The sequence below is a fragment of the Chiloscyllium plagiosum genome, chromosome 3 (assembly GCF_004010195.1).
Source record: "Chiloscyllium plagiosum isolate BGI_BamShark_2017 chromosome 3, ASM401019v2, whole genome shotgun sequence".
NCBI classification, from domain to species: domain Eukaryota; kingdom Metazoa; phylum Chordata; class Chondrichthyes; order Orectolobiformes; family Hemiscylliidae; genus Chiloscyllium; species Chiloscyllium plagiosum.
In genome coordinates, this window is record NC_057712.1 from 89,469,623 (window position 1) to 89,493,933 (window position 24,311).

Here is a 24,311-nt window from a genome sequence, read left to right on the forward strand (position 1 = left end):
TTTTAAGAAGTGTTGGAGTATTTGTCAGAGATACATTTGAAAGAATAGCTGTACTTCTTGTCAAGCATAATTCTTGCAAGAATTATGAAGGGTGTTAACCCAGTAACTGACTTAAAATTAAATAACCATTGAAGAAAGGTTGTTGGTACCTTCTGATTAATTATTAAGGTTGTGTGGTACATGAGAAAGAAGAAGGTATCAGTGAAAAATACAAAAGGGCATCCATTCCTTTTTTCATCCATCTTTACTTCTTGAACACATGACAACGTTGTCTTTGACTTGGACTCAGTTCTTTGTGGCTAAGGAATGTTGTAATATATTCAAAACTTTCTCATACCTTTAAAATACAACAAATATCCAATGCAAGTTAAGCTATTGCTATACCAAACATGTGCCCAGATGATTTTCCATCATCTCTTGGAGTAGTTGGGCATGTAAGAGGCTTATGCATGACATTCATGACTAAACTATAATGTGAATCAGGGTGAAAAAGGAGAAATAGCCACAGAAAAAAAGGGGTCCAGTCTAAATTATGTTGATGCTCTAAATGAACCTAGGTTAACTTAGGTTAACTTAAATATTCCTCTACAGGACAAATGTGCACATTCCACATGAAAAAGAATGTGAGGAAGTCATTATCCTGTTTAAAATTTCCAGACAATGTAGAATCCAAAACATGGGCTTTCTAATTATTTGGATAATAGATTTTTTTTAACTAACAACAAGTATATCCAGGTCTAAGGCATCCAGCTGTCTGAAAAAAATGTATTGTTTCTGTCATCATTATATTGAATACAGTAGAATAGGAAATTAAACATGTGCATTATTACATTAAGATAAACTGGAACCTTTCCCACAAGATACTATCTTACTTTTGTTCACTGACATTTAGACACCTGTCCTCAGTTATTATATACAGAAATGGTACATAAAACATAGGTTAAAAAACAATCATTTCTCTCTCCTAGTAGATATCTTGAGTTGGTTTAACTGAAGTAATATTGAATTGCTATTTCTCTTAGTTTCTTTTACTTGAGTTGTTACCTTTCTGCAATGTAATTTTGAAAATAAACTTCTACACTTATTCCAAATCTATATTTTAAAAGTAAAGACTTGGTATTATTGTGGTATTGCACTGAAGCTGAAATCCCTCTGCTATCACTTTCAGTTAATGGTGTGCAGTGTTTAGCCTGCAGCTCCACTCTCCCAACCATCAGAACCAATAATCTTTACATTGCATAGTGCCCCAGTATCGATAGCTTCTCTTGCCTGGGGCATCTGCTTTGATATGTTAATATTTTTGAGTACCAAATTCAGTAGAGATCATATTAATGTTGTTCATACGGACTGGTGCTTCACTTAGATGAATATTCAGATCTCCTGTTTTCAAAAGAAAACCATCTCCTATTTACTGAAGTCGCATCCTTTCTGATCACCCTTGGTACTAACAATTCATCTCAACTTTCTAATACCCTAACTGATCAGGCTTAAGTTAGGATCTTTAATTAAGAAAGGTGCTTTTGTTTTAAATTACAGAAATGAAACTTGACAGCAGATGCAATTCGAAAGGATATTGCTGTTGTGCAGCTATAAGAGATGTTAGGTGGTCTATACTCCAACATCTTTGCTATAAGGGTAACAAAGCGACATTTGGTCCATGTCGTTTTTTTGAAATCTTGATGGCAAACTCCTAAAAAAGCTCCTGATTCGTCTTGTGATCATTCAGGCTTGCCGCCCCAGGCAAATTCAGCAGCTTAAACACTACTATAGCCCCTGGGCCATGCAAAAAGGACCAGACTGCCGGCAATAGCACTTTTCGATTGCTCTTGGCAACATAAAATACAAACTACTTTGAATCAAAACATTTTTGGAATTAATATGAGTTGAACCCCGCTTGCTACTCTGCACTTTATGAGGCTGGTTTGTGAAATCACTCCAAGCATGAATTTTATGCCTAGTCATGGAACAATGCCAAATCAAATCTAAATTCAGACTCATGTCACTTATAATCTAAGAATATTTACGAAACTCAAAGTATTTATTGTAGTTATACCTGTTTTTATTTCTGTCTGATAAAGGAACACAGATCTGATTTGATTTACAAAGTTTAATTTCAGTTTTAAAAACAAATATTCAGAATGTCTTGCTTGTTTTCAATTTTAATATTGCAATGTCCAATTTTTAAAATATTGGAGTAAGGATTTTAGAAATCATATGTGTTATTGATTACAGTGTGTTGTTTTATTCTATAAACTAGTTAAGATGAATGGATGTGAATTTGCCTCATGTTCATGCGTTGCCTGACTGAAATTGTCTTCCCAATATTTGACAGAGGACACACAATTCAAGGAGCTTTCCCATTTATTCAAAAATAGAAGAAATTAACAGCAAAGAAAACAAATCAAATGATTCGATTTGGTGATTATTAAATAGTAGTATGTTTTCATATGCTTTGGATATTTTGATTATAAAAAAATTCTCTACCTTATTTTCTATTCTCATTGCATATTACGGAATTTTAAAAGAATCTCAATTCCAAGAATTACATCAGGATATGACTTGAATATTTTCTTAAAATATATATGAATTCTAGATTTAAATGTCCCAACAATACAATGCACACGCCAATTTTCTGATACCTGTTTGAATTTAAAGATAATGGAGGATTTATTCATATTAGTGTTAATTAAACATTTCAGAAGTTTGTTTTCTTTATTGAACTTTCAATTCAACATGTTATTGATTAACACATAGAATCCAGGTTTCACTTTTAAGATAATAAAGTTTAAAAATCATTCAAAATGAAACAATAAACAACAACTTTGCAATAAATTAACTGGATGTCACTTATACAAAGACATCATACGTGTAAGACAGGAAGAGTGCATTCCAAGAATGAAGGAAATGTTAGGAGTTATATTGTGATCAACAGAAGTGCCACCACCACAATTCCATTCAAAGAAAAAGAATAATACTTATTTTAGTCATTTATGCAGGTACTTTAATGTAGACCACATTTTTAAATAGTGAATGTGATTTTCATGACCTCATACCTGAGAGGCACTTTGTATCTATAGGTTTGTGTGCACACATCCCTGTCAAGATTAGTACTCATGGAGACTTTTATTCTCTAATTAAGTTAATTGCACTGCATTGAAAATACATGAGATGAAGCATTTTTTTAAAAACTACGATATTTTAAAGCATTTATGAGGTAATGTATTAATAATGCATGAATACTAAGCCTAATAACCTGAGTAGGGGAAAAAATATCCAAAGAAAAATTAGAATTATCAGGTAGACTGCCTAGGTATAATAAACATTGGAACCTATAAGAGAGACTAGAATTAGTTAAGAGTAATTAAATATCTAATACTAAATCATTTTCATTAGTTTAAAATGGAAGTTGTAATGGATTATATTAAAATATAAAATAAAGTGTTTTCTGCCATCTTAGCTTCGAATATTAGAATTCTTTATTTGCATGGCAATAGTTTTATATAGAATGTAATTCTTTCCCAAATAATATTTTCCCTCATTAACACAAATTGCTTTAGTCAACTTAATATAATCTGGTGCATTTATTGTGTTCCTTGTGGAAGTGTTAGGTATTTCTGAATATTGTGAATTAATTTATAAAGATGCAACTGTTGTCCTTTTTCAATTGACATATTTTTGTAAACAAAAATGTGCATTGTTTAATACAACACAGTTAAGATTTCTCTTCCTGATGTCTTTAAATAATATTAAAATTACACTGTAAAGATACGACTGCTTGTCATTGGAAATGAAATCACAAATGTGAACCCTTAGATACTGTCATAGCTTTGCTTAAAATAATAGACATGCATTTTGATCATTTCTTTCTATGTCTGTGACAAATAAAAGTCCAAGAGACGTCCCCTCAGTTTTTAAAACAATTAGTAAAATCATTGTTCCTTTATATTGTTATTTCTATGTGATGCTGTGTTGCCATGGTCCACGAAATGACAGTATGCCGTAAAAAAAAAGCTCTGCATTGTGTTTTGGATTTTTTTGGTGGGGAGGGATTTCTGTTACATAGCTGTCATAGCTTAACAGGGACTGTCTTTTCCCCAGTGGATTTCATTGAAAAGAACACATTGTTAAAGAGAAACATGAGAAAGTGAATTCACTTTTTATGTGTTATGACAGCAATTTAATATATATAATTTTGCAAATACATATATTTGGAGTTTTGTTCTTCAGGGAAAGGATTTCTTCATTGTAAACTGATTGTACTTTTCAGAGGTGGGTGATAGTGCAGAATTACATTGCTCTAACATGCAACAGCTTTGGGATTCAATGGTGCAATTAGTTAACAATCTGCTCCTTTGTCTTTAAGTCTCTTGAGTTCAATCCCAAGCAAGGCTGAATTCAACAGGAACAAAACTCTGCTTTATCATCACTATAGGTCAGATATAAAGTGAAGCTTGGCTTAAAAAAGAGCAACAGAAGTAGTCCGCACAATCCATCCAGCCTGTCTCACTTTTTAATTTGATCATCTGCCTCAACTACACTTCCCCAACTATTCCCTGAATCCTTCGATTTCCAGAAAGGCCAAAAATCTGACTATTCAATCCTTAAACATATTCAATGCTGGAACATGCATGACTCTTTGAGGTTGAGAATTCTGAAGATTCATAATCAAGTAAATAAAGAGATATTCCTCACCTCAGTCCTAAATGATTGATGCCTTACCTTGAGGCTGTGACCCCAAGTTCTAGATTTCTCCATCAGGGGAGACAACATTTCACTTATTAACATGTGAAAATCTTATATGTTTCAATAAATGCACCTTGCATTCTCCTAAACTCCAGAGAGGAAAGGCACAATTTACTCAATCTCTCATGAAGGACAATCCATTCAATGCAAGAACCAATCAAGTTTACATGCACTGCACTGTCTCCAAGGTATGTCTGTCCTTCCTGAAATAATGGAGACCAAAACTACACACCAGACTGTAGGTGTGGTCTAACCAAAGCCCCCAGTTTTGTCATAGTCTTATTCCAGTCCCTGGTTGCTGTCAAGCTGCAGCATACAATTGACTTTCTCAATAAGAGAGGTCACAATAATTGTTATTGTGAGGAAGAATCAACATCAGTCATTTGAAACACCTCTTGCTGAGAGGCATTTAAAAAAAAATATTTTCAGCATGGAGCAGTCAAACTTCAATTAAAACATAGTTTGCTGGAAAACGAAGGAACCAATTACCAAGATTTTTTGAGTAAAAGCATGAGGCATTTTATTTACTACTAGCCCCAATATTTGCACACACAAACACAGGTAACAAGTTTAAAAGGGAGAGTATCTGGTCCAGACAGAGAAAAATAAGGTTATGCAACTTAGCAGTCATGAGAATCTTTGAGGTGATATATTTTAAGATGGAGGTCACAGTTGATTAATTATTGACTTTACTCTGTAACAGTGGCAGAATTTGTAGATACCTTGCAATCTTAATAGAAGATTGTTTTCCCAAGCTGTTTTGTTTACAGGTGCTGTTTTCTGAGATTCTGAAAGAATAAGGAAGGGAAAGAGAGAGATTTCCAACTCCTATTATCACAAATTAAAATTTCCTTCTTTCTATTCTGCTGCTCAAAAGCAACTGTTAAAATTAGTTCAGTGTGTTTTCTAGAGTCTAGCTCCATTATCTTTCTAAGTTCACTTACTAGCAGGTGAGCCATTCATCGGATACTGCCTGACCTGCTGTGCCTTTCCAGTACCCCACTCTCAACTGTCTTGATACTGACTTGTTCTTGAGTCCCAATATCTCTCACTCTAAGCTGTACTTACAGCTGACTATGCTCTACACCACCTCCCCCAAATTCCCAATGTTGAACTTTATTGCTCTCTATCGTTGGAGACCACATCAAGGACTCTAACCTCCTCCGGCCACTCATTTCTCTTTGCGGCTATTGGCTAGGATGATAATTTGGCAAGCTGAACTGAGAAAGCAAAGGTGAGAAAGAGGTCTTCCAGTAAAGTTCCCCACTAGCTATTGCAAGGGTGATGATGGGTTAAAGATATGGATTCATAGAAGTGCGTTTGGGACATAAGTATTTATGTACATAGGTTTGTAACAGTCAAGACCCTGACTTCGTTGCATAATGAGAAAGTTTCAATGAAGAGAATGTTAATCACAAGAGTGTTTCTGTAAAAGGAGATAACTACAGTGGCAAACATTGCAAAAGGCAATTGTCTAACATTTCATAATTGTGCATACTAAAGATTATTTTTAATAAGTGAGTTCTCAGTATTTGAATTCAGAGGGGACCAGCAAGGAATTTTCTGTATTCCTTTCAGTAAATAAACAACGGGATGAATTTTACCAAAAAATCCACAAAGTGTCAATTTCGCAGCATTTCACAGAGACTTTGTCTCCATAAGCTCTATTGAGTATCTCACATAATTCTCTGCTACTCACCTCACTATGAATGTACCAGACCCCTATGGCACCAGTCTCATGCCAGCTTGACATTTCCAGCAGCAGACATACTCACTGCCACCAGAGCCTTCCAGGACCCCTCCCATTGGTTTCATACTTAAATACCAACGATATATCAGGTCAATTGCTTCAAGCCAGGAACTGCCATTCACAGCTGTAGCTTGGGAAACATTATTTCAGAGATGGAAAGTAGAAGACAAGTTGGTACTGCAGATTGCTCACAGGAACCTAGAGATGCCGGTGGATGGGATAATAGAGAGTAGAGCTGTGACCTTTCCTCAGCATGGTCATTAGAGACTATGGCAACAGGCTGGTCTGAAGTTTCTGTCTGGGTTAGTGCAATATCCAGAGTGTGGAGGAACCCTCAACAGGGCAGAAATAAACGTTTAATAATCGTTTTGGGCTCAGCAGGTCTAATGCCAACATCTCTCAGCTACTTCACATTCATTCTAATTCTGCTACTGGATTAATCTGCAACAAAGTCTTTTGCTCTGCTACAGTCACACTTTCCTGCAGCATCTTCTTTTGTTCGCTTTCACCCAGCCAAACACTAGTAATTCGGCATGCTCTCTGTGCTGTCCTTGGGACACCTCACCAACATGCTCCCACTGGCACCAGCACTAACAGAAGATTCTTGACCAAGTGGGGGGAGTTGATCCCAGTGCTTATCTGCTCCCATCAGCTTTCTTTTTCTTTCTTTCCTTAATTTTACTTTTGCTGTTTTTTTGTCTTTGTTTTCTTTTCCATAAAGCCTGGAGAGTACTGGGTGAAGGAGGAGGCCTTTCGTAGCAGCAGCGGCAATGCCAGGAAGAGCCAGACATGGCTCCACCCCAGCTCGGTGTCCTATAAAATATAAAAAACAGAGATGTACTTCTGAGGCTCAATAAGTCTCTGGTCAGACCACATTTGGAGTGTGTGCACAGTTTTGGGCGCCATATCTCAGGAAGAGTGTACTGGCCCTGGAGCATGTTCAGAGGAATGCCACAAGAATGGTCCCAGGAATGAAAAGCTTAACATATGAGGAACGTTTGAGGAGTCCGGGTTTATACTCCATGGAGTTTAGAAGGATTAGGGGGATCTAATTGAAACGTACAGAATACTGAATGGCCTGGACAGAGTAGATGTTGGGAAGATGTGTCCATTGGTAGGAGAAACTAGTACCCGAGGGTCTTAGAGTGAAGGGAAGACCTTTTAGAATGCGATAAGGAGAAACTTGTTCATTCAGAGAGTGGTGAATCTATGGAATGTATTGTTAAAGAAGGCTGTGGAGGCCAGTTCATTAAGTATATTTAAGACTGAGATAGATAAGTTCTTGAGTATCAGGAGGATCAAGAGTTACAGGGAGAAAGGAGGAGAATGGGGTTGAGAAACTTATCAGCCATGATTGAATGGCAGAGCAGATTCAATGGGTTGAATGGTCTAATTTCTGCTCCTATTTCTTATGGTTTTATGGTCTTTCGGCAAGTGAGGAGCAGGTTCCGGGCTGACGCCCTTGGCAAGGACTTGTAGGCTGGGCTGAGGCTCCAGGTCCGCAGCTAGGTTCAGCACCTGAAGGAGTGGAAGCATCGGGAAAGGGACGGGGGCAGATCGGTGGCAGCATCTGGAGGAACATTGGATAGCGAATAAGAGGCTTCTCCCAGCCTAGCGGCCTAGTGTGGCAGTTTCTTGATGTGACAGTCTTGTACCGGCGTGGTGGCCTTGCGTTGATCTTCTTCAGTGGAGGTTTCTGACCCAGTATTCCAGCCACCCATCATGGTGGTCTCAACCCAGGAATGGCAGTCTGGCCTGGCTACATCTTCAGGGTATTCCATCGTACCTTAATCAGCTTTTGCTAGGAGCCATTAAATGAACTGTGATGAACTTTCTCTTCATTTTACTTTTGTTTATTATTAAGTATGACTTCTGTTGTTAATATTGGCGACTTAGAAAACTTTTCACTGTATTTTTCATGTAAAAGTAAACGTGATAATAAACTTCTATTCTGCATTCCAGCCACTTTCATCCCTCTCAAGCCCTCCCTTAGCCTCATGACTGGAGAAAGCAACTCACAATCAGTCAAAGGGAGTCAAGATGGGTGATGGGGTGTCTGACATTCATCTTCTCCCTCCCTATGAGAATTCTTATCTTAGTGGGAGGAGGACATGGAGATTTTTGTGGTGATGCTGAGAGTTCCTTGCCCCTGCAGCCAAGTTAGATAATTTGTCAAGTATGACGTTGCTTTTCCATTACAAACACTGTGAACATATTCAAACAATACGAGAGCTTCTTGAAATATATAAAAAGGAAGAGAAAGGTTAAAGTGGACATAACCCCTGAGAAAATGAATCTGGGGAAATGGTTTTGGGGAACAAGAAAATGGCAGAGGAGTAAAATATTTACTTTGCCTCGGTCTTTATAGTAGAAGATACTTCAAACATTCTATTAATAATAAAGAATAAATGGGAGAAATTAAGTGTCATTACAGTCACTAACGAAGTGATATTAGACAAACTAACGAGGCTAAAGGCATGTGAGGCAGCTGGACATGATGGCTTGCATTCTAGGATTCTAAAGGTGGTAGCTACTGAGATAGTGGATGCTTATGATTTTTTAAAAAATCATTGGATTCTGAAGAAGTACCAGAGGATTAGAAAACTGCCAATTTGATTGTCCCTATTCAAGAAGGCAGGGAGGCAAAAAATGGGTAAATATATGCTGATTAGTCTAACATCTATTGCTTAAAAAATGTTGGCATCAATTATCATGGAAGTAAAGCAGAACATTTGTAAAATCACAACCCTAATTATAATCAAGCAGAGTAAGCATGGCTTCATGAAAGGGAAATTGCATCTCAATAATTTGACAGAGCTTTTTAAGGAAGCCTCAACCAGAATGGAAAGAGAGGAACCTATAGGTGGTTGTGGTTAGACTTCCAGAAGGTGTTTGACAAGGTATGTCACACAAGGTTAAATCATAAGGTAAGAGTCCAGGGTGTTGGAAGTAGCACAGTTGATTCTGCTATAACGTGAATTTCTTTAGCACGAATTGGCTATAACGTGACTGAAGAATTTAGACCATTATTTGTAGAACACAAACTTTCCTTAGCTGTATTAGTTATAACGCAATTCCAGCCCCATTAGTTTAAATGGTGCTGCTATTATGCGATTTTCTTATAATGTGGTGTCGCCTGGGAACTGAACTATTGTGTTATGTCAGAACCACTTGTGTAAGAGCATGGATAGAGAATTGGCTCATGGGCAGGAAGCAGCGAGTGGGTACAAAGAATTCTTTTTCACTCTGGCAACCTGTAACCAATGAGGTTCCACAGGGATCAGTGCTAGGACTGCAACTGTTCACAGTATATATTAATGACTTGGAGGAATGGATTGTCACCAAATTTGCAAGCAACACAAAAATAGGGTGGAAAGACAGGTTATGAGAGGAATGCAATCAGTGTACAAAGGGATATTGATAAGTAAGTAGCTAAAAGGTTGTCAAAAGGAGTATAATGTGAGAAAATGTAAAGTTGTTCACTTTGGAAGGAAGACAGAAGAATAGTATTTAAATCAAAGGACAGAAACTACAGAAAGCTGCAATACAATGGGACTTGGGGGTACTTGTGTACAAAACACAGAAAGCTAGCACCACAGGGTGCAGCAAGCAATCAGGAAGGCTATTGGAAGGTTGGCCCTTATTTCAAGGGGATTGGAGTATAAGAGTAGGGAAGTCTTACTGCAATGGTACAAGGTCTAGTGAGATCATGTCTGCAGTACTGTGAGGAGTTTTGTTCCCCATACTTAAGGAAATATATCATTTCACTGGAGGCAGTTCATAGAAGATTCACAAAGAAGATCTCAAAATGGAGGAATCATCTTATGAGCAAAGATAATGGCTGGGATTCTATTGACTTGAGTTTAGAAGAATGAAAGGTGATCTCATTGAAACATTTAGGATTCTTGAAGGACTTGACAGGGCAAATTCTGAGAGCATGTTTCTTCTCATTGGAGACTCTAGGATCTCAAGGCAGGGTCTCAGAATAACGGGGCTGCCAAATTAAGATTGAGATGACAAGGAATTTCTTCTCTGAAGTTTGTGAGTCATTGGAACTCCTTACCATGGGGGATGTGGGTTAGAGTTTTTCGTTTGTATTTAAGGCTGAGATAGATTCTTCATTAGTAGGAGAAACAAGGATTATGGGGAAAACACAGGAAAGTGGATATGAGGAATATTGGATCAGCCTGGATCCTATTGAATGGTACAACAGGCTCAAGGTGCCAAAAGCCCCTACTCATCCTCCTATTTCTTATGGTCTTGGCGTCTTATGCCTGAACTTGGAGCATTCTTTTGCACCTTATTCTCGCACATGTCTTCTGCAGGTGTGTCCTGAACAGGCCAGCCCTTCAGAATATCATCTTACCCTCCACTTGAGAAAAACAAGCCACAGATCACTTAGAATGACCCTTGGGATGAAGGGCTTGTCATGTGTAGAGTGGTTGAGGACTCTGGGTCTGTACTGAATGGAGTTTAGAAGGATGAGGGGTTATCAGATTGAAATTTACAGAATATTGAGAGGCCTGGAAAGAGTGGATATGGAAAAGATATTTCCATTCATAGGAGAGACTAGGATCCGAGGGCATAGCGTCAGAGTGAAGGGACAACCATTTAGTTAGATGAAGAGGAATTTCTGCAGCCAGAGAATATGTGGAACTCATTCCTTGCCGCAGAGGGCTGTGGAGGCTAAGTAATTGTGTGTATTTAAAATGGAGATAGGTTCTTGATTAGTAACAGGATCAAGGGTTAGGGGGAGAAGGCAGGATAATGGGAAACATTTCCATTCTAATTGACAAACATGTCAGCCAGGATTGAATGATGCAGCAGACTTGATGGGCTGAATGGCCTATTTCTGCTCCTATGTCTTATGGTCTTATAGAGAAAGCACTGGCAAGGTTAACTCCTGCATATTCACCAGCTCAGATACTGCCACCTTGATGGGTACTTGACTAAAGTAGGTCAGGAGCATATTCTGTTGAGCAGATTGTTGACACTGCAGATGGCTGAGGAAGAAACATCCCAGGTCGCTGGAACTTTAGGGCTGCCAGAAGCCTGGCACCTGCTCAGCCTGAGGCAGGAGGGAACCCTGTGGTGTCATCTGTTAATAATTTCATTCAAGTTCACAGGCAGAAACAGGCACAACAGGAGGGTTTGCCTGAGACACTCAGGAAAAAGACTGGAAGGTTGGAAGAGACCATCAGTGCTATAAGTACCACACAGTCTCTGGTATGCAAATGCCTGGCTGCCTCAATATCTGCTGGATATATTCAAAGGCCTGTCTAATATCATTCCAGCGATTGGTACTCTGCAAAGTGACAGGAGGTCAAGGGATCTTAACCTCATTCTGGATGTCCCTTTCTTACAAGGAAATAGGGTGCCAGTGGGCAACCAGCTGGAGGAACGAGGTTCTCCAGAAGTCTCTTCTCAGGACACCCAAGAGGTGACAGGCACTCCACCTTGTCTGTTAAGCCTAACCTTGAAGACCCTGACCTGAAACGTGGCAGGGAAAGGATAAAGAAAGACTTCTGAGGATACGTTCATAGCATGTGTGAAACTTCATTCGAAATCATTTGTAATTTTATGTTCACTTTTCATCATCTGCTGTGTGGACAACTGCTATTTTAGCTGCAGCTAAAAGAATGAGGTTTGTTGCAATGGGTGAAGGTGTTGAATTGCAGAAATGCTGGACATCATGACATGATGATCTGACCACCACATCTAAATGGGTAATGGCCCCACTGCCCCTTTCTAATCTGTATAGCATTCCACTGAAGACACTGTAGCTCTCCAATGTGTTTGCCATGTCCTGAGGATCTGCTGATGGTTGAAGCTGGTCTTGGGCTTTCACATGCATGTCCTTCTCATCCATTCCTGTGGAGACTCTAAGTATAGTAGCTACAGAGAAAATAACAGCTTCTACTTGTCGATCCATTGGGGGCAGTTCCAATGAGCCAATGCAGCAATATCAGAAACAAAACAGCTGCTCAGTAATATGATCATTCAGCAGTCACAGCACAAACAAATAACATTTGAACACCATCCTCTAAACTTTGCATCCAAAATGGCAGCAGAGTAGGACACTTCAGCTGTAGCTCATCAGCTCTGTCCTTTCCTATCCTTTTTTTATCTCTTTTTTCTCTCTTTTGTCTTTCTTTCCTTCTCTCTTCTCAGCTTTGGAATCCCAGCCTCAGAGTTCCTGGCCTCAGAATTCTTGGCCTTGGAACTCCTGACCTCAGCACAGACTCGATGAGGTATCCTCTCAGCCTGGTGTGGCAGCCTGTTGGTCCGACATGGCGGTCTCTTGGCCCAGCGTAGCAATCGACTGGACCATCATGGAGTCCTTTCAGTCCAGTGTGGCAATCTCCCAGAGGTGGTGGTCTTTGGGCGGTTGACTTCCGGTCTTGAGGTGACACCAGAATGATCTCCCCAGCCTCATGAATCCTGAGGTGAAGCCTAGTGCAGTCTGAAGTCAAGGCCCATTGCAGACTGGAAGCTAGGTACCAACATGGACTAGGTTGGAAGACCATTGTTCTGACCTTGTTTTTCTCCATTTTATAATTTATTTGTAAACCTGCAATGCTGGACTTTTTTACTTCTCTGTTCTTCCAAGAACTGTAACTGAAAAAGCGGCATCTGAGGACCTATGTACCTAAGATGGTATCATAAGCAGCAACATGTAAACTTTTCACTGTCTCATTTGAGTACATGTGACAATAAAGCTAATTCTAATTCTAATGGAGGTCTCTGAGAATGAGGACAGTGGAATGTCTCTACATGAGTCCTGCACATCGTTAACCTGTCTTCACACATGTACATTCGGATATCGTATATGGGGCAGGAAGAATGAGAACTTCTCTCCCCATCCCAATTCCTGCACTACCTAAGAAACGCACCATCATAAATAGAATTATGGTGTGGGCATTTTATCTTTTGAGATGTGGTGAGCAGATCCTATGCAGTCTATGGAACCATGGATGGGTGATTGGGTCTATTGTAATTGAGATGAACCTTTACAGTTCACCTGACATTACTTATCCTTCACAGTCATAGCAGGATTAATTTGCAAAGTTGAATAATATGGTGAACAGTGCTCATTGCCAAGCATTTTAGTAAACACAGAAGGTCAATGCATAAGCTCCAGTTATTGTGTGATCATAGTTGTCCGTGTATTGTATGAGGTCTGTTTAATGCTATTGCCTTTTAAAGGGGTTCACATTGCAAAAATGTAGGGCTCATCCCTCAGAGAAAAAAACACTGACTCTGCACACTTTTGTTGCTAAGGCAGCCATTTTCCATTTTGGGGACCCATTTGCATTTTGGATGAGGTTGGAAAGCAACACAGTTGTAAGTTGCAAGCTCAGCCTCTCAATCCCGCTATTTCCCTTTACATCCCATGCTATATCATCTCCCATAATTATATGGGGATTCATTCATAGTTATTATCTCATATGCATCTTAGCATTCTGCTTCTAATCCTCACAACTGACTCCCCAGTATCCCCACAATGGCCCCTGATAACCTGCTTTGACTTTAAGTAAACAGACCCCAGTTCATGCCCACACTCCCAACCAACTAGGAAAGGGATCCCCAACTGGTTACTGATGGGTGAGCAGACCCCTAATTGATTTCTATGCCGTTCCCGATTGACTTATTGCTACTCCCTGGACTGATTGGATTGGTCCTGCAGGACTGACCGTGGCCCACTTCCTGAATTATAGTAATATGGGCCCCTTACTCTTTTTGGCCCAAGTACATGTATGAACATATCCAAGCCCCTGGATTAATGTCTGATTATGTCCTTGACCTATTGTGCTGGTTCCCCCTTGACCTGAATAAGGAATATCCACCTTAGACTTTGAGATGTTGCCTCTTTGTTGAAATACATGTGGTGTGTTTGCCACACAGGCTGCTGACACATGTTGTTAATGTCACATTGACATGGTGCCATACAGCAACATGTCCTCTTTGACATATCATTGCTGACAAGCATGACAAGCTGACTGACTTTGTGTCTGTGCTAATAGGGAAGGCATCACACTGAGCGTATAATTTCTGAAGGAGGTATCAAAGTACAAAAAGAAAAGGCAAGTCAGAGATATGTGCATTGAAAGGATTTAAAGTGAGTGAGCGGTAAGATAGCAAGCTAAGATCACTGTGATGCTTCAATCATGAAATGGGTGTCTCACAAAGAGACCTGGAAGCAGCATTACCATGCAGTAAACTCCAAAGTGCATTATTGATGTAGATAACCTCAGTCAAAATAGATTGGAGAGATGCCATGATGTCATACTGAGGTTTTCTGTGTGCCCTATGCTCACCTCTGAGGGTGGAGGTGTGGTGCTGGAAAAGCACAGCTGGTCAAGCAGCATCTGAGGAGCAGGAGAATTGATGTTTCAAGCATAAGTTCATCATCAGGAATGGGTGGGGGAAGTGGCCTAAGAGGGCTGAGAAATAAATGGGAGGGGGTGGGGCTCAGGGAAAGTAGCTGGGAATGCAGCAGGTAGATGATGGTAGGGGGGAAGGTAATAGGTTGGAGAGGGGCATGGAGTGGATAAGTGGAAAGGAAGATGGACAGGTATGAGAGTTCAAGAGGGCAGTGCCGCATTGGAAAATTGGATCTGGAATAAGGTGGGGGGAGGGGAAATGGGAATACTGGTGAAATCTGCATTGATCCTGTGTAGTTGGAGGGTCCCAAGGCGTTCTTCCTACAGGTGTCGGGTGGCTAGAGACTGGTGGGAGGACGCCCAAGTCTTCCATGTCCTTTGCAGAGTGGGAGGGGGAGTTTAAGTGCTCAGCACAAGGTGGTGGGGTTGATTAATTCGTGTGTCCCAGAGATGTTCTCTGAAACATTCCGCAAGTTGGCATCCTGCCTCCCCAATTTAGAGGAGACCATATGGAGAGCAATGGGCACAGTAGATGACTGGATGTAGGTTTGCTCACTGAGTTGAAAGGTTCATTTTCAGATGTTTCATCACCATACTAGGTAACATCTTCAGTGAGCCTCTGGATGAAGCACTGGTGGCATAGCCTGCTTTCTATTTATGTGTTTGGGTTTCTTTAGGTTAGTGATGTCATTTCCCATGGTGATGTCATTCCCTGTGGTGATGTCATTTCCTGTTCTTTTTCTCAGGGGTTGGTAAATGGGATCCAAGTCAATGTGTTTGCTGATAGAGTTCTGGTTGGAAAGTCATGCTTCTAGGAACTCTCGTGCATGTCTCTGTTTGGCTTGTCTTAGGATGCATGTGTTGTCCCAGTTGAAGTGATGTCCTTCCTAATCCATATGTAAGGATACTAGTGAGAATGGGTCATGTCTTTTTGTGGCTAGTAATAAACCAGTTGGACTATAACCTGGTGTGTGATTTTTAAGGTTACATGAACATCAACTATACACAAAAACACATGACCCACTCTTACTGGTACCCTTACATATGGATGAGGAAAGACACCACTTCGACTGGGACAACACATCCATCCTAGGACAAACCAAACAGAGACATGCATGAGAATTCCTCGAAGCATGGCATTCCAACCAGAACTCTATCAACACACACCTTGACTTGGATCCCATTTACCAGCCTCTGAGAAAAAGAACAGGAAATGGCATTGCCACAGGAAATGATGTCACCACAGAAAATGGCATCACCAACCCAAGGAAACCCAAACACATAAATAGAAAGCAGGCCACACCACCAGTGCTTTATTTGGAGGCTCACTGAAGACGTTATCTAATATGGTGACTAAATGTCTGAAAACGAACCTTCCAGCTCAGCAAGCAAACCCACACCCAGATTCTCAACCTGAGCTACAAATCTTCTCAAAACTCACTAACAGTAGATGTCGTGTGTGGAAGTACAGGAAAATCTCTGTTGGATGTGGAAGGATCTTTTGGGTCTTGGATGGAGGTGAGGGGGGGGAGATGTTGGTGCAGGTTTTGCCCTTCTTGCGGTGGCAGGATAAGGTACCGGGAGTGGAGGATGGGTTCATACGGGACATGGACATAACAACGGAGTTGCAGAGAATAGCCTCTCCGGAATGCAGATAGGGGAGGGGAGGGGAATATATTCCTGGTAGTGGGGTCTCTGTGTAGGTGTCAGAAATGGCGGAGGATGATGCAATGTATTTGGAGGTTGGTGGGGTGGAAGGTGAGGACCGGCAGGTTCTATACTTGTTACAGTTGCAGGAGTGGGGTTCAAGGGCAGAATTGTGGGAAGTGGATGAGATGTGCTGGAGGGCATCATCAATCATGTAGGAGGGGAAATTGCGGTCTTTGAAGAAGGAGGCCATCTGGAATGTTCTATGGTGGAATTGGTCCTCCTGGGAGCAGATGTGGTGGAGGTGGAGGGATTGGGAATACGGGATAGCATTTTTACAGGGGAGTGGGGGGGGGGGGAGGAGATGTAGTCCAGGTAGCTGTGGGAGTCGGTGGGTTTGAAGTAGATGTCTATGCTGAGTTGGTCACTGGAAATGGAGATGGAGAGATCCAGGAAGGAGAGGGGGGTGTCCGAGATGGTCCAGGTGAATTTGAGGACAGGGTGAAAGGTTTTTATGAAGTTGAGGAACTGTTCAACCTCCTCGTGGGGAATGGTGCCAGTGTAGCTGTAGTAGGTGGACTGTTCCACGTACCCGATGAAGAGGCAGGCAAAGCTGGTGCCCATGCGGGTGACCATGGCTACCCCTTTGGTGTGGAGGAAGTGGGAGGATTCAAAGGAGAAATTATTAAGAATGAGGAGCAGTTCATCCAATCGTCAACTTTCCTGCTCCTCAGGTGCTGCCTGACCGGCTGTGCTTTTCAAGCACCATGCTCTTCGACTTGGATCTCCAGCATCTGCAGTCATCACTTTTTCCTAAATACTACAAAGTGTAGACACTCTGAGATGGATTCCACAGGGTATTTTCTAGTCATCCTGCTGAGAGGCCATGGGCCTGAAACTTTAGTCATTGTTGCTTGACTATTTGTGGCATTTTCTGTTTTCATATCAAAATTTAATCATCTGCAGTATTTTATTCCTTGTGTATTGCATTTCCATCTCTTTGACATTTTTTATTTTGAAGTATTAATATCTTCAGTGAAAAAATCTTTACAATGTGAATTTCTGAGATTCCGAAAAGCATCTAGCTATCGTTCCAAATGAAAGGCAAATAACCTAAAAGCTGTGAGGATTTATGGTAAATTTTGAGAATGAAAAAAAAAATTTGTTGAGGACTTGGAAACAACAAATCCTTATGAAAGGAGTTATATGAGGGTGGGGAGAAATGTATGGGTTGTGTTAAGAAGCGATTTTGGACAACACTAATTTTGAATTTGTACCAATGATATAGTTTTAGAAACTCAATGAATATTTGTCAAGCTTATAGGTTTTGCCCAATTAAGTGGCAGTGAAGAAGTAAAAATTGAGTTGGGCAAATTGCGTGTTTGATAAGAACAATAATATTTATTTCTTATTAATAAAGAATGTTACATATAGAAAAAAAAAGAAAAGTACTGTGTGAATAGCCCTTTCCTTGATAAAGATGCACTCTATGTAAATCAACAATAAACATGTCCAACCATTGCTACATAACAATTAGCAAACTACTAGAATGTTGAACTATATCATATTGCAGTACATTAGTGAGAGAATATTCAAACTATTGAGCATTAGACTACATTATGTTCATTTTGCACATTGAGGAGGGAGACAATGGCCTAGAATTTACAGTGAGCCATTGTGCCCATCATTATTATTGCATTAATAACATTAATCTATGGTGGGGAAGGAATATTGCTATGAATTGCAAATTACCTTAAATTGCTGGATGCATTTTGACACTCTTACTGGAGCTCACTGTCCATGAGGATCAAAAATTGCAATATGTGTGCCATGAAAGCAGAGCAAAATTGCACACAAAATTACATCTGCTAAGTAATGGTATATGGAAATTATTAATAAAGTAATTTATGTTTTCACTGGCTTTGGAATCGATTAGTAATTAATAAGAATTGTCCTGCACATGCCTCATTAAACACATAACTAGAATGGAACTTTAACTAGGAAATTGATGAAAGGGAGTAAATCTTCCAGAGCAGAATGAATGCATTAAATAACATATCTAAATCATAAAATAGAAAGAAAATGGATTGGAAAGTGTGTAATGGATATAAATGTCATTGCTTAAGAATATGTAGGGTAGGAACTAGACGAAATAGCTAAAAAGGCTTCTGTACAGCAAAGAAGAATTTGTTTTGCTGTGAATCCCCATAAACATATAACTTTCATGTGCATGTTAATTATTTAAATAATTCATTTTTATTGGTTAAGGAAATAGACAAACAAAATTACCATTACTCAGCCAAGTCCAGGTGCCCCATGAATCTCGCTATGTGTATCACTACAATTTTCATTTACAGCAAATTGCACTGCAAGATCAAATAATGCTGAAGAATAAAGAAAATAAATCCAACTGATGGTATTCGATGCTAAGTGCTGTCCTTCATCAGATTCTGATCTTTTCAAATGCAAGAAACAATATAGAGAGGATCCATGAATGAGACCTTTGACTTAAGATATGAGTTTTGGAGAATGATTGGAGGATTTTTTGTAAATCTTTGAGAAAAGGACACCACAGTGCAGATGTTTGGAGGATGGAGTGTTAGAAGGATGTTCCCATTTATGTGTTAAATAATATGGAAAAGTTAATTATAGATACCTGTTTTAAAATTAAATTATGTGTATCATGGCTAAATCAGCCTTTATTCCCCAACTGCAGTTGCCCTTGAGAAGCTGGTGATGAGCTGCATTTCATTTGCTGCAGGTGGATGCATATTGCTGCTGGGATGGAGTTCCAGGATTTTGATGCAGAGATACTGAAAAATAATGATATGTTTCCAGGTCAGGATGGTGAGTGGTTTGAAGGAGAACATGCAGCTGGTGATATTCCCACATATCTGCTGCCCTTGTCCTTACAGGCGATAACGGTTGTGGATTTGGAAGGCTCTGTCTAAGGTGCCTTTGTAAATTTCTGCAGTGCATCCTAAAGATAGCAAACAGTGTTACTACTGAGGATCAGAGGTGGGATGAGTGAATGTTTGTAGACTTGATGCCAATAAAATTTGCCCTGGATGGTTTCAAGCTTCTTTAGAACTGTTGGAGCTGCAAGTGGGGAGAATATCACCATCTTCCTGACTAATACCTTATGGACGGTGGGCAGGCTTTGTGGAGTTAGGAAGTAAGTTCCTTGTTACAGAATTTTTAGCCTTTTAGTTTTTATATGGCTAGTCCAGTTGAGTTTCAGGTTCAGATCAATGGTACCCCCATAATGTTGATAGTGAGCGATTCAGTAATGGTAACACCATGAAATGTCAAAAGGAGAGGGAGGATAATAGGACACAAATTCAAGGCAAATTTAGAACTGTTTGGTAATTTTTCTTCATCCAAAGAATGATCAGTGCATATAATGGACTTTTAGGGAGAATAGTGTCAAACACACACTTTGATTAAGAAGTCGTTCGAATCCACAGTTGATGAATTCTGTGGGGAGGGATGAAAGATCTGGATACATTGAATAGCTTTCCTCCTGAATAATTATCTTGAGATCTTGTGCAAAATGTACTGTACAACAAAATATAAGTGACTAACTTGTTAAAGTTATTACTTTGATGAAATATTAAAATAAAACTCTTTCTTGTTAAGCAATGGCCAGATAATTTTAACCATTTTCACTCAGTGATAAATGCTAAAATGACCCACTCTGTTTTTGAAATGTAGAATGTTTCAGAATGTAATATTGTTAGCTCGTTATTCATTTAGGAAGAAAATAGTATTTATCTTTTTCATTAAGAGGAGTTTCATTTTTCTTCATGAACACTTCTTGGGCATGGATTAATCATTTATTGTATTTGTTGGAAACAATCTCAAGATAAGTACTAACCAGCGCAATGAATTTTCTGCTGAAGACATTACTGTTTTGTCTCTATTTTCTGTAAAGCAGCAATATTTGGAAATTTTGCCATTTTATTAATAATTCAGCTATGTTCAACCATGAACGTTACATTTGTTAAAAAAATGTTAACAAGGCAATTTGACATTAAACAAGCAAATTCATCTTAACTTCATTATGTTCATGGTCTTGACACAAGCATTAAGCAGTTTATTTAAAGCAAATTTGTCAATAATTCATTAAGATTTCTAAATATAATTTTTAAATTTACATCATGGAGAAGTGGCTAAGGGCATTAACATTTTCTTACAATAATTGGATACCAATGAACATATATATTCCCATGATTTCAACATAATTTTTGAAAATGAATATTCTATCCTCTCAAAAACCATCATTACTAATTAATTAGTTGCTCACTGCCCAATAAATCTGGTGTAATTAGTTATTTTTCCTAAATATACAATTCATAGTTTCAATTATCTCAAGCAAAATTCAACATATTTTTCCACTTATGCCCAAGATACTTCTAATTCCTCAAATTATGCAAACGAAGTGCATGTTATAACACATGACTGATCTCATGCTTCCAGTTATAAGCTTTGATCTTGGGCAGTATGGGCTAGAAAAAAGCCTAAACAATTTAGTCATTTTGTCGGTTTGCAGAGAGAAAGCACACTCTGCTGGAAACCACTCCTCCAAATGGTGACACACCATTTTATGAGATATATTGTGTGCCCATTACGATTCAGTGGATAGTGGTATAGAGTCAGACATTGTTCTGTTATATTCTTCACCATTACATTCATGAGTAGCTTATATTTCCTGTTACCATACCATCAAGAACTCAAGCCCATGCTATTTGTTTTTAAATGATCAATTAGTGACCATCCTCCTTTAAAGGAAATAGGCTTAAAGTGGTTCCCATGGTCTCATTCCTGATGCTATAGTTCGTAACAATGTCGATCATTTGTGGGAGAGTGTAGGCAATTGGATGGATGCCTGATCTAGGAAAATCCACAGTTGTTAAGGGCATTATTAATAAGTAATCAGCTACACAGGTTCATGGACAGGATCTGCAGGAACTGTTCCTGAAATCTTGAGATTACTCATATTTAGATTAGATTAGATTACATACAGTGTGGAAACAGGCCCTTCGGCCCAACAAGTCCACACCGCCCCGCCGAAGCGCAACCCACCCATACCCCTACCCCTACATCTACCCCTTACCTACATCTACCCCTTACCTAACACAACGGGCAATTTAGCCTGGCCAATTCACCTGACCTGCACATCTTTGGACTGTGGGAGGAAACCGGAGCACCCGGAGGAAACCCACGCAGACACGGGGAGAACGTGCAAACTCCACACAGTCAGTCGCCTGAGGCGGGAATTGAACCCGGGTCTCTGGCGCTGTGAGGCAGCAGTGCTAACCACTGGGCCACCGTGCCGCCCATTTCTTTTTGAGAAAATCCTATATGCCACTATCCTAACGGATGCTAAGGTTTTGGCTAAGTTGCAAGTGCCCTATGCTTAGAGTTTGTGCAATTTTCACTGGTTAAACTTCAATATTACACCATTCAAATGATCACATTTCATTCTTAATACTGAGATTTTCCAGATTATACAACTTTTGGATCATAATATCTAACCCTGATACTGCCCTCATCCAAACCCTGCCTATGTCCATTCTACTTTCAACAGAAGTTGTTCAAAAATAATTATGATTGCCAACATTGGACCTTTTACTTTCCTAAACCACCATCAGCATTGGCAGTCCCTCACAGACGAAGATAACTCTCTTCTACTCTCAGGGTAAGTCCGTAAGTGGCTGTACAGACCAATACGGCTGCTGCAGGCTTTGTTACACTTGAGGAAGATGGTGGTAACAGGAAGGGATGGGTGGGACATTGCCACAACAGCACATTCCTTTTGCTGTTTTTGCTTGGTTTCCATTTTTTTCCCTACAGTAAATCTCAAGGTGCTTGACACCTTCCTGGATGCTCATTCTCCACATTGAATGGTCCTGGGCCAGAAATTGCCAGGTGTCTGTGGGGATGTGCTGAAGCCAATTGTTGTGCTCGTACTATTACACTTACTGCTATGAGTTAATTCAACATAAATTAGAGTTAGAATCTGGGTCCTGTCCCATCTCTTTGACATCAAAGTTTATCCAAAAAAAAGTTAGAATTTCTCAGAAATTCAAAATGAGGTGAAACTTGGTGGTTTGTCAAGTGTAACACTGCCGTCACAGCACCAGTCAAAATCAACAAAAATAATCACAGACTGGGGAAAGAAATTAAGACTTCTCGTTCTAGTTGGTTGAGTCCAATAATATATGGTGAAAATAGTCACTGGAGACTTGTAGGGATTCATTGTAGTTGATTTTATCTTTGAGCAGTGCAGGGTAATCATAATGAAATAGAGGGTTTTAGTATTGGGAAATAGAAATGGGAAAAATTGTGATTATCTGCCAACACAGAAATAAAGTTCAATGTCGTTAGTTGATTAGGAATAAATTTAGTGCATTTCTGCAATGGCAGAATATTAATGGTCTTGCACATGAGGTTTCCTACTTTGTACTGGCAGTGTAAATAATCTTTGTGATGATCTCTTGATTGATCACTGATGACAATAATATCTGATAGTTATCCAATTTTTGATTTAGTCTGTTTTAGCCAAATTATAAGAAAGCACATTGCACACCTTCACGATTTTTTAGCTTTCAATTCATATGCAAACTTATCATCTTGAAATGTTGTAAGGTAAGATGTGCTGCTGTGCACACATTTTAATCACTTTCTGTAACCACATATTTTTAAAACAGAAAGAATCACAATCAGTTCATATTTCACAATTTATTGTATTGTTTTTAGGTAGCACTTGCGTTGTTAATCCAACGGACCTGTTTTGTTCTGTACCTGGACGTCTGTCTCTACTCAGCTCTACTTCCAAATATAAAGTGACCATTGCAGAAGTGAAAAGGCGTCTGTCACCACCAGAATGTCTCAATGCTTCTCTTTTAGGAGGAATCTTACGAAGGTAAATTTTAATCACAAATCACAATATACATCAAACTCATTATGGGGAGTGCAAAGAATCTGCATTGAATGGGCTTGTCAAGCTAAATGGGCTTTTTCTCATCCCAATCTTTCTTATTTTCAATAGTTCAAGATATCAATTGAAGCTATATGGTAAAATGCACAGCTAGAATCTAAGGAACATATCTCTGTTTTAGAGATTATGTAAACTTGAATTCTGATGACATTATAGTTCTTCTTGCTGTCCGACGGTGATGAAGGACTCAATCAAAATTAATTTAAATTAAACCAGTTTCTAGTAGTTGACAATTAACAACAAAAAAGCTGTTTTAAATCTGACACATCACTAAATAGGATGGTAAAAGAACATGTGTACTGTTACAGTAAGCAGCATTCTTCTGAGGGTGAGATTATTGACAGATTAGATTGGGCTTCTACTTTCTCTGACCTCAAAATACTTGGCATTGGATGGAAGTAATTACAGAGCAGAGTCCACCGAGGTGTTATATTGGTATTCTTTAAATTCAGTTCCAGGAGCTTGGGCTCGATTCTCAATTGCCTGTGGTTCGGGCTGATAAGTGCTAGATAATGACCATCTCCAACAAAAGTGATTCTAGCCATTGCCCTTTGATGTTCAAAGGCATTACTATCACTGAAGCCCCCATTGTCAATATCCTGTGGGTTTCCTTTGACCACAAACTGAACTGGATTAGCCATAAAATTGCAATTGCTATAAGATAGAACAGAGACTTAGAATTCTGTGGCAAAAGAATTTCCTCCCATCTCCCTCAGCATGTGTTGACTACAAACAGTACAGAAATCAGGAATATTAGGAATACTAACCATTTGCCTGGAGGAGT

The 24,311-nt window shown here is 39.4% G+C and overlaps 1 protein-coding gene across 1 annotated transcript in view; it reads left to right on the forward strand.

The window, feature by feature from the left end:
* tfap2d (transcription factor AP-2 delta (activating enhancer binding protein 2 delta)) overlaps positions 1 to 24,311 on the forward strand; it is a 119,353-nt gene that overhangs the window by 6,867 nt on the left and 88,175 nt on the right. Inside the window, exon 4 of the mRNA XM_043687491.1 lies at positions 23,287 to 23,452. Within this exon, the coding sequence (XP_043543426.1) occupies positions 23,287 to 23,452 (166 nt within the window). The remainder of the gene's footprint in view (positions 1 to 23,286; positions 23,453 to 24,311) is intronic.